At 39.5% G+C, this 15,253-nt stretch overlaps 1 protein-coding gene across 2 annotated transcripts in view; it reads left to right on the top strand.

Moving 5' to 3' along the window:
- LOC144599658 (solute carrier family 25 member 36-like) overlaps window positions 1-15,253 on the top strand; it is a 56,452-nt gene that overhangs the window by 27,762 nt on the left and 13,437 nt on the right. For both annotated transcript variants that reach the window (XM_078410824.1, XM_078410823.1), the window contains exons 3-4: window positions 1,836-1,913; window positions 6,582-6,682. In XM_078410824.1, the coding sequence (XP_078266950.1) occupies window positions 1,836-1,913; window positions 6,582-6,682 (179 nt within the window). The remainder of the gene's footprint in view (window positions 1-1,835; window positions 1,914-6,581; window positions 6,683-15,253) is intronic.

Here is a 15,253-nt window from a genome sequence, read left to right as displayed (position 1 = left end):
AGTTCTTTGCATGTTGGTTTAACTGAATTTTCATTGATTGCTATTTAACATGTACTTTTTACTGATTGTTTTGTATTACAACAGGTATTATTGACCTTGAGTTTTTCATCGATCGCAAATGCCAAAGTAGCTGGTAGTGGATTTTGTGTCATCATCCTGAGGAATGGTGGAAATGTCTTGATTTGCACTTAAAATGGGGAAAAGGGCTCGTGAGGGAAAACCTATTGTGCTTTAGAAGGATGTTTTAGATCAGATTTTAAAATTATGTATGGCCATTCCTTTCCAGAATATACTGATCTTTACACTTCATGATTAATAATTTGGTTAGTTTACCAAAATATAAATTGTTATGTGAGCATTAACCATCTAATAATAGACTCCTTGCAGGTAAACTTCTGGGGCACATAATATACAATGTTACAATAGACAATAGGTGCAGGAGTAGGCCATTCAGCCCTTCGAGCCAGCACAGCCATTCAATGCGATCATGGCTGATCACTCTCAATCAGTACCCCGTTCCTGCCTTCTCTCCATACCCCCTCACTCCGCTATCCTTAAGAGCTCTATCCAGCTCTCTCTTGAAAGCATCCAACGAACTGGCCTCCACTGCCTTCTGAGGCAGAGAATTCCACACCTTCACCACTCTCTGACTGAAAATGTTCTTCCTCATCTCCGTTCTAAATGGCCTACCCCTTATTCTTAAACTGTGGCCCCTTGTTCTGGACTCCCCCAACATTGGGAACATGTTTCCTGCCTCTAATGTGTCCAATCCCCTAATTATCTTATATATTTCAATAAGATCCCCCCTCATCCTTCTAAATTCCAGTGTATACAAGCCTAATTGCTCCAGCCTTTCAACATACGACAGTCCCGCCATTCCGGGAATTAACCTAGTGAACCTACGCTGCACGCCCTCAATAGCAAGAATATCCTTCCTCAAATTTGGAGACCAAAACTGCACACAGTACTCCAGGTGCGGTCTCACCAGGGCCCGGTACAACTGTAGAAGGACCTCTTTGCTCCTATACTCAACTCCTCTTGTTACGAAGGCCAACATTCCATTGGCTTTCTTCACTGCCTGCTGTACCTGCATGCTTCCTTTCAGTGACTGATGCACTAGGACACCCAGATCTCGTTGAACATCCCCCTCTTCCTAACTTAAAATGTAATGAAGGTTTAAAAAGACATGGTTTAATCAAGGGCAACTGGCATGAATTTGTTGAAGTTGAGCAGTATTTAACATTTAGTCTTTATTTTTGACTGGGTGAATAATTAAAGGCAATGGTTGTAATTAACATAGGTTTTAGCCGGCATTGAAGCCAAAACAAACTAGTTGGAAATATTCATGACTAGAATAGCTGGAATTCCAATTGATTGGAATAGGTAGATTTAACTCTTTGGGCTAAAGGAATCAAAGAATATGGAGAAAAAGCAGGAACGGGGTGCTGATTTTAGATGATCAGCCATGATCATATTGAATGGCGGTGCTGGCTCGAAGGGCCGAATGGTCTACTCCTGCACCTGTTTTTCTATGTTTCTAATATGAGGGAATGTTCATTTATCAACACTTCATAGGCAATAATAAACAGTTGAACTTGATGCTTACAATTCTTGGAAGTGATTGGACATTATTCAATGTTTAAACCAAGGCTCCACAAGATCAATGGGAAGAACAAGATGGACAGATTGGTCTTGGATCATTTTTAGCTCATTCAAACAGCCATCTTTTGTGTTGTAATTATGTTCAGTTTAGATTGACCAAATTGAAGGGTATCAATAAATTTATTTTTCAGATTGGCAATATAGTTTCTGAACTGTAACTTTATTTCTTGCAGGATGATTCTGGAAAAGGAAGGTCCCCGGTCACTCTTCAGAGGGCTGGGACCTAATCTGATTGGTGTTGCACCGTCCAGGTAAGCAGTTAAACTAGATATTGTGAGAAGCAGGAACCTTCTCATAAAATCCCATGACATCAAATTCTCTGAGTTTCTGCAATGCTTCTGTTACATTTTGGCAAAAGTTTATAATTTTTCAGACTTTGATATTGAAAAATAGTTATTGAGTCATACAGTGTGGCAACAGGCCCTTCAGTCCAACTTGCCCATGCCGTCCATCTACACTGCCCGCATTTAGCTCGTATCCATGTACACGTCCCAATGTTTCTTAAACGTTGCGATGCTACCTCCTTCCATACATCCACCACCCTCTGTGTGGGATAAAGTGGTGTGGTGTTGAAATTTAATTTCACTGTTTTATAAATTGGCCACATATCGAATGTAACTCTGGTCGCAAATTTAATTGCTTTTCCAAGCCACTTTTTAATAGCCATGTAGCAGACATAGCTCAACATGTAGCTCAACTGAACCAATTTAGGACTTCAAGTTTATTGTCAAGTGCATAAGTGTGGTGAGGTTTAGGTAAAGTGAGTCATCTTGCTTGCAGCATAATCACAGGTGCATAGTCTTGGGCAAACACACAAAAACAAGTTTTACAGAAATTACACAAATTTGCAAATAAGCAAAGCATTAGTACAAAATCATAATTAAGAAATACAAAAATATGTTGTAGTAGGGCAGTCACGGTGGCACAGCGGTAGAGTTGCTGCCTTACAGCGAATGCTGCGTCAGAGACCCGGGTTTGATCCTGACTACGGGTGCTGTCTGTACGGAATTTGTACGTTCTCCCCGTGATCTGCGTAGGTTTTCTCTGAGATCTTCGGTTTCCTCCCACACTCAAGACGCACAGGTTGGTAGGTTAATTGGCTTGGTAAATGTGAAAATTGTCCCTAGTGGGTGTTGGATAGCATTAATGTGTGCGGGAATCGCTGGTCTGCTTCCACCCTGTATCTCTAAACTAGTGCATGATGTGGGCCATAGTGTACAGTGGGATTAGAATTGTGCAGGTTGGTTCATGAATCTGATAGATGTAGAAAAGAATCTGGTGGTGTGAGACTTCTAAGTAGTGGTACTGGTTTGCATTTATCAATACCCAGGGTTTTGAGGCTGTTAACACTCCCCACCCATTAATACAAAAAATGGTGCGTGGTCTCTCAAATTCCCTCTTTGGAAGTCAACAATTAGTTCCTTAGTCTTGTTGATATTCAGCAAGTGATCGTTGTTGTGGCACCACTCAATGTGATGTTCTATCACACTTCACTGACTCGTCACCATCGCTGATTCAGATAATCAAAGTGGTGCCATTAGTGAATTTATACTGAGATCACGTGGCCATCGGGGGCTGTGGGGTCTCGTTTAGGTGTAACATTTTTCTCCCTTTCAAATCATGCAATGTTGATTTTGTCATCTTGAAGTGATGTTTCGTTGTTACTACGGCTACCTAGATTAGTCTTGTAGGACATAATGTCTTGCAAGTCCTGCCACAGTTGAATGTCCTGCCTGTTGAATGTCCATAAGTGACTCCAGCTTAGCTGCCTCTTAGTGCTCATAGAGGCCTTCAGGAAGCCATTGAGGAGGCTAAGACTTTGGGTATTTTTAAGGCAGAGATTGAAAGGTTCTTAATTAGCAAGGACGTCAAAGTTTACAAGGAGAAGGCGGGAGAATGTTGTGAGATGGAAAAATGGATCAGCCATTATTGAATGGCGGAGTAGTCTCGATGGGCTGAATGCCTAATTCTGCTCCAATGTCTTATGGTCTATGTCACACCTGGACTTCTTGTGTGATACTGGATCGCCAGACATGGATATTGCGCAGCTTTGTAATTCTCATGTAAGATTACATTATATTTTGTCCTAGGCAAATTTTGAAAGTGTACTGCAGATGTCAGTCTGATTGTAAATTGGGGAATGTGTGGGGTGGATAAACAACAATAGCAAACTAAACCTAAAGTGGCTGATGAATAAAATCAGATTCGAGATTGAAGAGTGAGGAGAAAAAAATCAATAACTATAAATATTGTAAATACATATTTTAATTATTTTGAGGTTTAAGTTCATTATATGCATAATAGAGGTCTTAAAATGAATTACATTTCAAGCAAGCTTTGGAGTAGGGGTTAACTTTGGGGAATCGGGAAGAATCATTTGTCATATTTAGGTTTTGCTACAATAATCTTCTTTACCTCTCAGATTTTAATAATCGGAAGGTAGCTTTTTTCAACTTGCACCAGATAACATGCGAACTGAAGTTTTATCACTGCAGTTGAAATATTGCTCAAAAACAAGCACATTACATTGATGCCTGTATGAACCTAATTTTGAATCATTGATTTGTTTTGAAAGAAAAGCATTCATAAACCATTTCCATGTAAAAACTGTTTTAAAATTGTCTCAGCAAGTTGTCATAATTGAATCTTTCATTGAACAGGCGCAGTGAGTGAAAACTTTGCTTTTTTTTTGTGCCGCCAGAATCCCTGACTGACTTCAAGCAAAAAGACTTTTAAGCTATTAAAGTTTGCAAAGTGTTTATTTTGTGCTGATTTGGCTAGGTTTGTGCTGACAACTGGCATATTATCTACCCAAATTATCATTTGTATATAAATGTATCAAAATAGGCTGACGTATTTAAGGCCCCAGTTGACGCAGTGCAAATGAAGATTGTAGTTTGAGAGAGGAGCTGACTTCCATTAATTTGATAGAATTAGGGTTATCTCCTTTCTCTTTGGGTTGAGCGTCAACTGATTACGTGATTTGTTTAATTTGAGTACTATTTGCCCATAATGTCCTATTCAGCATTAAAGTAACCTGTTGCAAATTTAAGACAAACATGACTAATGATGTGTGTTCAAAATGATCATAAAACTTAACAAGCTGTATGTGATACTGTTGAACTTTCCATTTGTGACTAAAAGCTGTAATGAGTGGGTGAGTTAAGTTGTAGCACGTATGGCCTTTTTGTTGAACAAGAGCATTAGTTACCATGGACTAAAATGTCGCAGATCCTTCACTTCAGAAGTAACTCATTAACGAGCATGAATGCAAAACATCTGTCAATATCCAAAGTACACCTCTGAAGCTGAGATGCACATATCAACCTGCTGTTAGTGGAATTTTCTAATGAAGTAATTTATTTTAATAAAATTGATTGGAGAAGGAAAACTACCAATATCATCTTAACACCGTTTTGTGTGTTTAAAAATAAAGACTGCTATTGGCATTGCACTTTGTAGACGGAAGATTTTCGTAGCAATGTTTGGTGAGATTTTTTTTTTTCGCAGATCAATTTTTGCACTTTTCTCTTCACTTAAAGTGCAATATGTTCAGAGTTGACCCCTAATAATCAGCATTGATAAATGTTGAATTTTTTTTGTGGAACTCTGGTCAACCTACCAAATAATACATTAATAAGCTGTACTGAGCCAATAAGGCTCCTGTTTTTGTTTGAAACCTTTAGCAGTCAGCTGGCCTCAGGTCAGGCGATCGAACTCTGTTTTGATCTTTCGCCCTTGGAAAGAAGGTAGTTAGGCTTTGGCGTCTGACCAAGGCCCAATGGGACGAGCTGCCATAATGTGTCACGTTTGGGTCAAAAGTATACTTTGATAAAGCTTTTGAGCCAGGCCAGTTTATCTAAGACAATGTGGTTTACTTAGTAATACTGCATGTATCCTGTGATCTGAATCAATATTTGGTGTTGATCTTAAAGCAGATGAAAAGGCGTTTAGGTTTGTTTTATTCATGGCTGGAGACAGGCAGGACACAGGCAGCATAGTTGGAGAAACAATATTGTTCTCAAGTTGGCTTCGCTGGTTTGGATGTGGTCCACTGTTCATTTTCCACCTGAGCAGATGACAGAAAGAAGATCCCCTGAAGATGTTGAGTTGTTTTTTGAATTTGTGAAACTATCTCAAATTTTTGATAGTTTACATACTTATTTTTTGTGTCAGTCATAGCTAAAGGCAACATTCCACATTAGTTTAGAAAAGTGTTGCATGCCAAATATTAACTTGTTTGTTCTTTCCGCAGATGATGTGAATATTTCCAGCTTTCTGTGTTTTTAATACTTGGTGTTATGGTAGCCATTATTGAGCAGCTGTCATCTGAGCATGTCCCCTTAGCATGGCCTGCATGATGAGGTAGCACTTATCGGTCAGGGCTGGCAACCTAGAAAATGGCTTGGAAATAGGTTGCATGCACTTTGACGGATTAATGGAAATCCTTTTTATGTACTAGAGTGCAAAACCTGTGAAGGAAAATATTCTACGGGAGGTTTGTTGCGAGATTTGGCATTGTTCTTGTGTAGGGATGCTGGTTATGGTACTATAACCAATCTTATAGTAACAGCTAAAATTACTATAATCTACATGCCTAGCTTGTTGGGATGGAGATAATGCCCTTAAATATTTTATTTGTTGTAAATCAACAATGATCTGACATTTTCTGTATCTCTTTCTGCAGTGTTTATTTAACACTAATGCTACCAAACGACCCTGGCAAAATGTATTTCATAAATATTTTTTAAAGTATTTTCTGCAAGGTAAAGTTACATAGAAAAGGAACAAAACTACAATGGCTTCCTTTCTCGAAAAGGGCAGGGTTAGATTAATTAGATTTGAATCTTTAAGTTAATGGGTTTCACCTTAAACTAACTTTTTACTGATAATGTGATCTTGTTCCCTCCTTCTTGTAGAGCTATTTACTTTGCTGCTTACTCCAGTTCTAAGGAAAAATTGAATGCTGTCCTAGAACCAGAAACGAGCCTGGTACACATGCTCTCAGCTGGAGCAGCAGGTAAGAATGAGAAGTGTTATTACCAACCAAAAGTTTTTGCAGCATGCTTAGCAATATTCATACAATAATTGTCTTTTTTTTCCTAACATCTGTAAATTTTCAAAACACTGCAGCTAAGCACCTTTTTGAACAAAAGTCAAATATTGCCAATACATCATTGATAAGGAATAAGTTATAATTTTATTGATGTTGAAACGGAATTGCGATCTACAAATTTGAAAACTTTATTTTATTTGGATGTGTATTGTTCATCTTCGAAGTGTACATATGTTTTGTAATATAGAGGTCACTGATGTAAGCAGTTAGAAAAGTAATTTGCAAGAATGTTTAACCATCTGAAAAATGTAACTTCTGTATGTGAGAATAGAATATTTGTTTAAATCAAGACGATGACAGTTTGGTGTCAGAACTATTGTAATCAATTATTAAATCGCATTGACTGTTGCCTTTTCAAAAATATACAATCATTTTAATATTTTCCAGCAAGTTGGAGGTTTGACAATTGAATGTCTTGATTGACATGATTGAAGTGTCCTTGTCTGACTTTCTTCATACCACCTGTTGATAAAATAATCACTCGGTCTTTTCTTTGCCTCTTTCCCGCCGTGTTCAATGATTTAAACTATATTAAACATACACAATCATTTTGGTGAGAAAATAATCCAATAAAGCAGTCCATGATCTTTTAAAAGAGCTATAGTATTGTCAGGTTCACAATGATTAAATTTTAGTAACTCGATAAGGAAAGGTTATTTTTAATCAATATGTTCATTAATCAAAATATAGACATGTACCTTAAATGAGCAAAGATTTTTCATGATTCTTCATGCTTCCCTGTGTAATTGTGATCATGAGTATAATTACTTCATGACAACTAATTGAAAGCATGACACACCCAAGAAAAGAGGTAATTGCTGCAGTCCTGCATGGATTTGAGTAATTGTACATGTTGCTATTACAGTGATAGTTGAGAGTTTCTCTACAGCTCTACCATTTCTCTACACTCAAAAAGGAATAAGTGATTTTATTTTTAAAAGTCATTCTAACATAGAAACATAAAAAATAGGTGCAGGAGTAGGCCATTCGGCCCTTCGAGCCTGCACCGCCATTCAATATGATCATGGCTGATCATCCAGCTCAGTAACCTGTACCTGCCTTCTCTCCATACCCCCTGATCCCTTTAGCCAAAAGGGCCACATCTAACTCCCTCTTAAATATAGCCAATGAACTGGCCTCAACTACCTTCTGCGGCAGAGAATTCCACAGACTCTGTGTGAAAAATGTTTTCTCATCTCGGTCCTAAAAGACTTCCCCCTTATCCTTAAGCTGTGACCCCTGGTTCTGGACTTCCCCAACATCGGGAACAATCTTCCCGCATCTAGCCTCTCCAACCCCTTAAGAATTTTATATGTTTCAATAAGATCCCCCCTCAGTCTTCTAAATTCCAGCGAGTATAAGCCCAGTCTATCCAGTCTTTCTTCATATGAAAGTCCTGCCATCCCAGGGATCAATCTGGTGAACCTTCTCTGTACTCCCTCTAAGGCTAGAATGTCTTTCCTCGGATTAGGAGACCAAAACTGATTAAGAGACCAAAACATCAAGCCTAGGCTGAATGTTATTATAGATGCTAAACTGCTTCATAGGTAATTTATGGTGTTATAAAATCAAAATAAAAAAACTGGCAGGTGATGAATCTGAAATTAAAAGAAAACAATATTGAAAATCAGAGAGCAACATTTGGGTTTGATGTCCTTTCACCAAAAGTGAGAAAACAATTGTTTTAAGTTGTACTAAGCAGGTTTTTGGGGCTGGAATGGAGAGAACAAAACTGATGTCTATGGTCAAAGAGATTGTAGTATATTGCTGGTGCCATCCGGGAGTGGTGAAGGTTGGTTAATTAAAATTGATCTGTTTGGAGGGTTTGTAAATGGGATGCAGTGAGTAAGAGGGGAAAAAGGAATGTTGGAACTGAGTTGCAGAAATAAGAGTGCCAGTAAAATTCAGCAAGTCTGGCAAAATCCAAAGAGAGAAAAAATAGTGTTCCTACTCCAGGTTGGTGGCCAGTTCTGACACAAACAGGAAAGGAATCATCTAAAATTATTGAATTTAATATTGAGTCCTGGGAGTGGCAATGTGCCTAGTCAGAAGATAACATGCTTTTCCTGAGTTTGTGTTGGGCTTCATTGGAATAGAGTAGAAGTTGGATTGAGAGTGTGATGGAGCATTGATATGACAAGCCGACAGAAGCTCAAGTTACCTTTGTGGACTGAATGGAGGCGCTCTGTAAAGCAGTTGTTCAATCTAGGATTTTTGTTTCTTCAGTGTAGAGGAGACTATATTGTGAGCACAGAATGCAGTACTCTACTCTAAATTCAATTCAATAGTTCTTCATTGTCACGTATGCACTGTTCGTTGAAATTCTTTCTGCATAGCTCACACATGCACAAGCTGCCACATTTTGGTGCAATTTATAAATTTGAACATTTGCTAGTGAATTGCTACTTCATCTGGGTTACTGAATGGTAAGAGTGGAAGAGGTAAAGCAGCAGATGTTGAGGGGTGAAGGATGAAAGATGGGGAAACCCTGCCCAGTGGAAGGGACTAGGGTAGAGCTGAGGTACAAGAATTGGAGTGGATGGAGTTGAGAGCCCTGTCGACTATGGTTGAGGGATAGCTATGGTTTAAGGAAAAGGAGACCTCTCATATGCATTGATGAGGAAGGTTTTGTCATCATTACAGAAAGGATGGAGCTTGACAAACTGGGTGGATGAAATGGAAGAACATAACTCGTTTTTCCCAAATCCATTCAAAAACAAACTGAAAATCTGAGGGGGGTTTTAGTAGGATTACAGGACTATTGGAAATCTGATCATTTGCCTGTGCTTCAATTGATCGATCACCAGCTTGGAAAAGATACAATTGCAATTGGCATTGAGGTCAAAATGTTGCATGTACTCAAGGTCAGCCAGCAGTTGTGGAGAGAGAAAACGGTCACAATTCCAACTCGGTGACCTTTCATCAATTGTCAAAAGGCCCGTGAAAGGAAAAATGATAAATTAAATGTGAAGGGGGAAAATTGGGCACGGCAGATGATGTGGTTAAGGAAACAGAAGAGTTGAAAGGAGATGTGAATGGAAGGAGCAGAAGCATTATCTTAAAACGTTGAATGCAATATTAAATCTGAGATGTATAGTTTAAATGTGCCTACTCAAAAGACAAGGATGCTGTTGATCAAACTTGCGTTAAGCATCATTGAAACAGTTGAGTAAAAATAGGAGAGGAGTGGGATAGAGAATTAAAGGAACAAAATAATCAAAATTCAATTATACTTTCAGTCTGATACAGATATTCCTCAAAATGGTATTCTATTTATATTTTGATTACCTGACATAGGAAACAACATTGATCGCATACTTGTTAACTTTGCCTAATATCCAGAGGTAGGTATGAGATGATTTTCTATTTAATTTTTTAATGTTTTACTCAGTCACAATATCTTTCCATTATAATTAATGGTGGCCTTAATCTTCTCTGTTCTATTTGTGCGTATCTTCCTTCGCCCATTTCCCCTTCTCCAGAAAGTTGAGAGAATCTCCTTAACTCACTTTCCACCCTGCCAACCATCATTCTCTGCCATTTCTAACACCTAGCATGCAGTCATTACCTTAACGTGGGCAAGGGATCACCAATACTGTCTCCAGAAATTCCGCCAAATCCATTGGCAGAATAAGTAAACAAATGTCAGCACCCGCTTCCAAGCCAACACTGCTGTCATTGAAGCTATGATTCATCTCACCGGCTTCTTTAGACTGGCCATGACATTTGCATGCCTGGCATCAGACTCACAGAATAGAAGGCTTAGGAAGTTTGGCATGTTCCCAACAACTTTCACCAACTTCTACAGATGCGCAGTATTTTATCGGGATGCATCACAGCATGGTTTGGGAACTGCTCCATCCAAAACTCCGCAAGAAATTGCAGAGAATTGTGGACGCAGTCCAGACCATCACACAAACCGACTCCCTTCTATTGACTCCATTTACACCTTGTGTTGCGTCGGCAAGGCCACCAGCATAATCAAGGATGAGCAGGCCACACCCTTGTCTCCCCTCTTCCATCAAGCAAGAGGTACAGAAGTGTGAAAACGCATACCTCCAGATTTGGGGACAGTTTCTTCCCAACTGTTATCGGGCAAATGAACCATCCTACCGACAACTAAAGAGCTGTCCTGAGCTATTATCTACCTCATTGGAGACCCCTGGACGATCTGTGATTGGACTTTACTGGATTTTATCTTGCACAAACGTTATTCATGTCATTCCCTTTATCATGCATCTGTACACTGTGGATGGTTCGATTGTAATCATGTATTGTCTTTCCGCTGACTGGTTAGCACACAACAAATGCTTTTCGCTGTACCTTGGCACATGTGACAATAAACTAAACTCAAAGACGTCCATGTGGACAGAAAATGCTCTTGAGACCTTCTTGAAATTTCCTCAAAATGTAAGGTTCTCAACTAACTCATGGGAATCTTCAGTCTATGACTGACCAAATTGCAGGAGCATCCCGGCTGGTCCTGGGAACCTAAAATCTCTTGGGACATGCAAAAACCCAATAAAAATAGCAAAAAGACTGCACCATCTCCTATACCCCTTATAAGATCAGAAATGTATTTTCATTTCCATGCACCTTACAACCATGACAGATGCAACAACTGACCTTTTTTTATTTCTTCCAATTATTCAGCACCCTTAGCACAATTTCCAGCTATGATAACAGGTTTCTTTTTATCAGATTTGGTATACTGCATACACTGCTCAGTTTCCTCTCCATTGGGTGACTAAATAGAATTTAGCTGGTCATTTTTATGGAACAGCTTTATTCAGCTTGCTTCTGGTTGGCAGTTGTCATTTTCTGTTTCTATTCCATCCCCTCTAATCCCAGCCATTAAATTCCAGTAAAACTGAACAAAAACACGCAAGGAACAAAAGTTAATCTTTTGACGAAAAAATATTACTGCCTTTGAGTTCAAGAATTTTAGTCAATGATTGCTTTTACTGTTTACTCATCCCTCGGGCCTGCCTCCCTTGTGGGTTTTTTTGTTCCATTGTTTCCATTCACTTTTTCCTTCAACCATCTATTTGATTTCTCCTGCTTTTGCCCTTTTCCACTTTCTCTCCCACAACCCTTTCCCTTTTCTCTGACCTGAAGAATAACTTGATTTCTCTGACAACAGATGACACCTGGCTTGCCCAAGTATTCAGTATATTTTGTTTGGATTGCACGATCCACAGTATTTTCCCTTGCAGCTTCAGTGTGCCTGGGGTTGGGTTGAAAGAACAAACATTTCACTTTTAATTCTCATCCAGTGATGGGGTGTCTATACAGTTGGGAGATGTATTTCCCTTGTAGATAGATACACTATGCTGGAGTAACTCAGCGGCATCTCTGGAGAAAGGAATAGGTAACATTTCGGCTCAAGATCCTTCTCACTGACTCGAGGGAGACGAAGACTAGAGGTATGAAAAGGCACAAAGAACAAATGAAGGAAAGGTATGAAAAGAACAAATCAAAGGCAGCAACGATGATCAATGAAAGGTAGAGCCCACGACTAGGGTGGGGGAGGGACGGAGAGAGAGGGAATTAAATTAAAGAACTCAATATTCATGCCGCTGGGTTGTAAGCTGCCTTATCTTGACTATAGCAAAATGACATAACTTTATTGTTCACAAATAATTTACAGGCAAATTATTGGATAATATCTTGCATCCTGGGAAATTTCCTTCACTTGTTCGAGTGAGGGTTCCTTCACTTGTTCAGAATGGGACAGAATAGGTGTTAGGAAAAAGAATCTGTGCGGAAAGAATTTTGTCATCCTTTTTATCCACTTATTATGTCTGTGGCATGGTGTTTATCAACGTTTATGAAATCGATGGCATTGCAAATATTTAACTCAATCCTGAATATGATTATCACTTGTATTGTTTGCCAGGATTAATAAAGTATTAATAGTTTACTAAAGAAATACATATGTTCTGTAAAATAAATTAGTGCATGGAAATGGTGCAATTTTTTGTTCTATCAGCCTAAAATTCTTTGTTAATAATTTGGAAGAAGCTCTTGAAATCAAAAAAATTGTGTTCACACTTTCATGTTGGAGATCAGGCTCAGTGGATTCCTTGCACGAGGATCCGCCTTCAGGTTGGATGGCCATTGTTCTCCATAACTTTCTGGTTAGTTGATGATTTCACATGTGCCTTGCTGTATAGTTTTTATTAAGTGGTACGCTATTGTGCGGGTGGGGGTGGGGGGGGGGGGGGGGGAGAGAGGAACTGTAAAGTATATGAAACATTTCAATCAGTTCTTGTGTGGGATAGTAACATTGGCACCTCTAATCTATGTGAAATTTGTCAGAGGATTGGTTCGGAAAAAGTGTTTAAAAAGAGGTATTAAGTTATCACTTTTTGTAAAACCGCTGTAGAAAATGCTAACCTTGTCATGTATGGGAATGATCTTTTTTATAATTGCACATGCAAATTGCCATTATTTTTTACTCCAGTGGTCTAAATTTTCTATTTGTTTTATTCATCAGAATCATTTTTAGTTGATTGAGGCTGTGAATACTATTTCTTAGATTCTAATAATTGACTTATTAAAATAAATATTCTGAATTTCTGGCCATATTATGCAACAGCATTGTCAATTGGCACAATCCAGGAAGCTGGAAATTATTTTAATAAGGAATTGTGATTATCGCAAAGTTAACCTTTATTCATAATGGCTGGAGATTCAACATGTCAGCTCCAGAGCATGGTTATATGGATTCCTCAACAGTGTCTTCAGCACAACCCCCTTAGCTGTTGATTCATTTACATTTCCCCTGAATTGTGTTAGAGGTGGGGAAGTTAGCTTGTGCAACATTTCAATAAATTGCATAAAATCAATAAATTAAGTCTGATTCTGATTTCAGTTCTACCCCAAGCTCATTGCGTGTGCCATCGTATAGTAAAACCAGGACAAACGTAGATGTGTGTACAAATGATGCTTGTCATTTGAGTACCAGTAATGATCTTCTAAAGAACATCTTTAACCAGTGCGCTCAAAATTCATCACGATTCTTATTGCTGAAGCGCCAGACCCACACCCATCCATATCAACATCCTAAAGATCACTGTTGATCAGAAATTTAACTGGAGTCTCCACGTAAATTATGTGTTTAGAAGAGAAACGGATATTGTGCAAGTGGTAACTTGCTTTAGACTACAATGCCTTTTCAGCGTTTACAAGGTGCAAATCAAGAGCGCCATGGAATATGTAATTGCTTGGATAAGCTCATAGTTCAGCAGCATCTTTGACAAAGCAGGATGATCGTACTTTGTTGACACTCTGTGAACATTGAATATTAACACTGGGCACTTCAGTTGCAGTTTGCACCTTATACAAAGTTCACCACAGCAACACACCAATGCTTTATTTGGCCGTGTCTGTGACCTTACCATGGGGCTGGAGGCTTGTGGCAATACCACCAACCTCCTATTATAGAACATCTTGATTTGGAAGTGTATCGCTGTTTCTTTATTATCAATAAATCAAAATTTCTGAGCTTGTATTTTTACCTTGCTTCGTGAGAGTGGGTAATAGAACATGGAACACACAACAGTGCAGCACACGAACAAGCCCTTTGGCCCCCAATGTCTGTGCCACACCTGATGCCAGGTTAAACTAATCACCTCTGCCAGCATATGATCCATATCCCTCCATTCCCTGCATATTCATGTGCTGATCTAAAAGCCTCTATCATATTTGCCTCCAGCACCATTCCTGGCAGTGTGTTCCAGCCACCCACCACTCTCTGTATAATTTTTTTTAAATTCCATATCTCATTTAAACTTTGTCCCTTACATCTTAAAGCTAGGCCTTCTAGTCTTTGACCCTGGAAGAAAAATTCCGGCAGTCTAGGCTCTTCATGACTGTATACACTTCTACCAAGTCTTCCTTCAGCTTTCCGTGTTCCAGAGAAACTAATCCAAGTTTGTCCAACCTTTCCTTACAGCTAATACCTTCTAATCTAGGGGGCGTGGCTGCGTTCTGCGGCTCAACAGCAGTCTCTCTGTCTTTTTTTTGTTTTTTATCTATTGTTATCGTTTAAATATGTCTTTTGATTTATTTTTAACTCTTTGTGGGGGGGTGGGGGAAACCTTTTTTTCTAATCTCCTCCTCAACGGAGATGCGACCTTTACCGTGTCGTATCTCCGTTCGCGCTACGGCCTAACACCGTGGAGTCGGCGGCCTCCAGCTGGGATCGACCTTGAAGACTCCGGTCGCAGGGCCTGGACTTACCATCTCGGAGGCTTCGGCCGTGGGCCCTGCAGACCGCAACATCTGGAGTTCGCAGGTCCCTGGCTGGCGACCGGCTTTCGGGAGCTCCAGCCGTAGCAGCTTCGACCGCCCGAAGCACGAGGTTTGATTGACCCGCTCGCAGGCCCCTCATCGCCCTGCGTGGCCTGGCCGCGGCACTTTCCATCGCCCGGTGGGGGCTCAAGACCTTCATCGGCCTGCTCGGCTCGG

The sequence above is a fragment of the Rhinoraja longicauda genome, chromosome 13, assembly GCF_053455715.1.
Source record: "Rhinoraja longicauda isolate Sanriku21f chromosome 13, sRhiLon1.1, whole genome shotgun sequence".
In the NCBI taxonomy this organism is placed as follows: Eukaryota; Metazoa; Chordata; class Chondrichthyes; order Rajiformes; family Arhynchobatidae; genus Rhinoraja; species Rhinoraja longicauda.
This window is presented reverse-complemented; position numbering and strand designations above follow the sequence as displayed.